This window comes from Myotis brandtii, unplaced genomic scaffold (assembly GCF_000412655.1).
Source record: "Myotis brandtii unplaced genomic scaffold, ASM41265v1 scaffold456, whole genome shotgun sequence".
Classification (NCBI taxonomy): Eukaryota; Metazoa; Chordata; class Mammalia; order Chiroptera; family Vespertilionidae; genus Myotis; species Myotis brandtii.
Window position 1 is genome coordinate 18,780 of NW_005367431.1, and position 1,072 is coordinate 19,851.

General features: G+C 53.9%; 1 protein-coding gene across 1 annotated transcript in view; it reads right to left on the minus strand.

The window, feature by feature from the left end:
• The window catches only part of LOC102263030 (ornithine decarboxylase-like), a 5,130-nt gene that overhangs the window by 2,958 nt on the left and 1,100 nt on the right, over window positions 1–1,072 (minus strand). Inside the window, 2 exon segments of the mRNA XM_014546750.1 lie at window positions 54–227; window positions 804–914. Coding sequence (XP_014402236.1) covers window positions 54–227; window positions 804–884 — 255 coding nt within the window. The 5' untranslated portion in view covers window positions 885–914.

Below are 1,072 nucleotides of genomic sequence, written 5' to 3' on the forward strand. Positions count from 1 at the left end.
TCCAGGAACCGTCAGGCCTATGAATGAGGAAACTGGCTGTGGCCCAAGCTCACCTGGCTGGCACAGTCGAAGCCGGTGCCCAGGGCGGCCAGGACACGCAGCACCCAGGGGCTGCTATTACACTTCACCGCATAGAAGGGCGAGACCCTTGGCAGGGCCTGGCAGAAGGCCTGGTGGCGGCTGGCCAACACACCCAGGTCGGCCACCATGAAGGGGTCTCGGTGGTCCTGCCAAGGCAGAGAGAGAGGCAAGAGAGGCTGGGCATTGTGTCACTTCAGTGAATCCTCACAGGGTCTCCATGCGGCAAGTACTGCTGTTACCCAGTTAGAAAAAGAGGAAACTGCGGCTCTAACATCTCTTTTTATTTTTTTATTTTTCTTGAATACATTCAGGTGACGCTGGTTAAAAAATTATATAGGTGTCAGGTGCACTACAATATGAATCTTTTTCTCAAGGTCAATAGCAACTACATGGCAATGGTAGGATTTGAGCCTTGACCTTCTAACTTTTACAACAGGAAGACAAGAGGGCAACAAGCTTTATAGACCAAATGGGCGCCAGGACTCTCCAACCCTCACCCGGATCGCTTGGCACAAGGTGAAATCCCAGGAGCTGGTGGGGGACTGGAAGGGGACAGGAGAACTACCCCATGCCACCAGGGAACACAGCTATTCAGTAAGATCTAGTAAACTGACTTATAAAACACAAAGTCTTATTTTGTCCCCACCTAAGTAGGGACTGAGACCCACACTCTCCACTCCCCACTCCATGACCTTCCCCTCCACTCCCTCCTCTCCCCTCACCGAATCAGAGAGCTCCCGGATCTTCTTCAAGACCACCTCCATGGCAGATTCCTCAGGCCCCAGGGGGATGATATCCTTCATCAACGAGCTTCCAGGGTGTCCTTCGTTCTCCTTTGAGTCCATGAGGGTGGTGCTCATCCCTGACTCCAACAGAGCCCTCTGCCAGGGACACTCCCAGCAACCTCCAAAGGCCTTGCACTGAGGACACTCCTCCCTCCTCCTCCCAGCGCCCTGCTGGCCCGTGGAGCCAGAGTTCCTAGGCCAGTAAG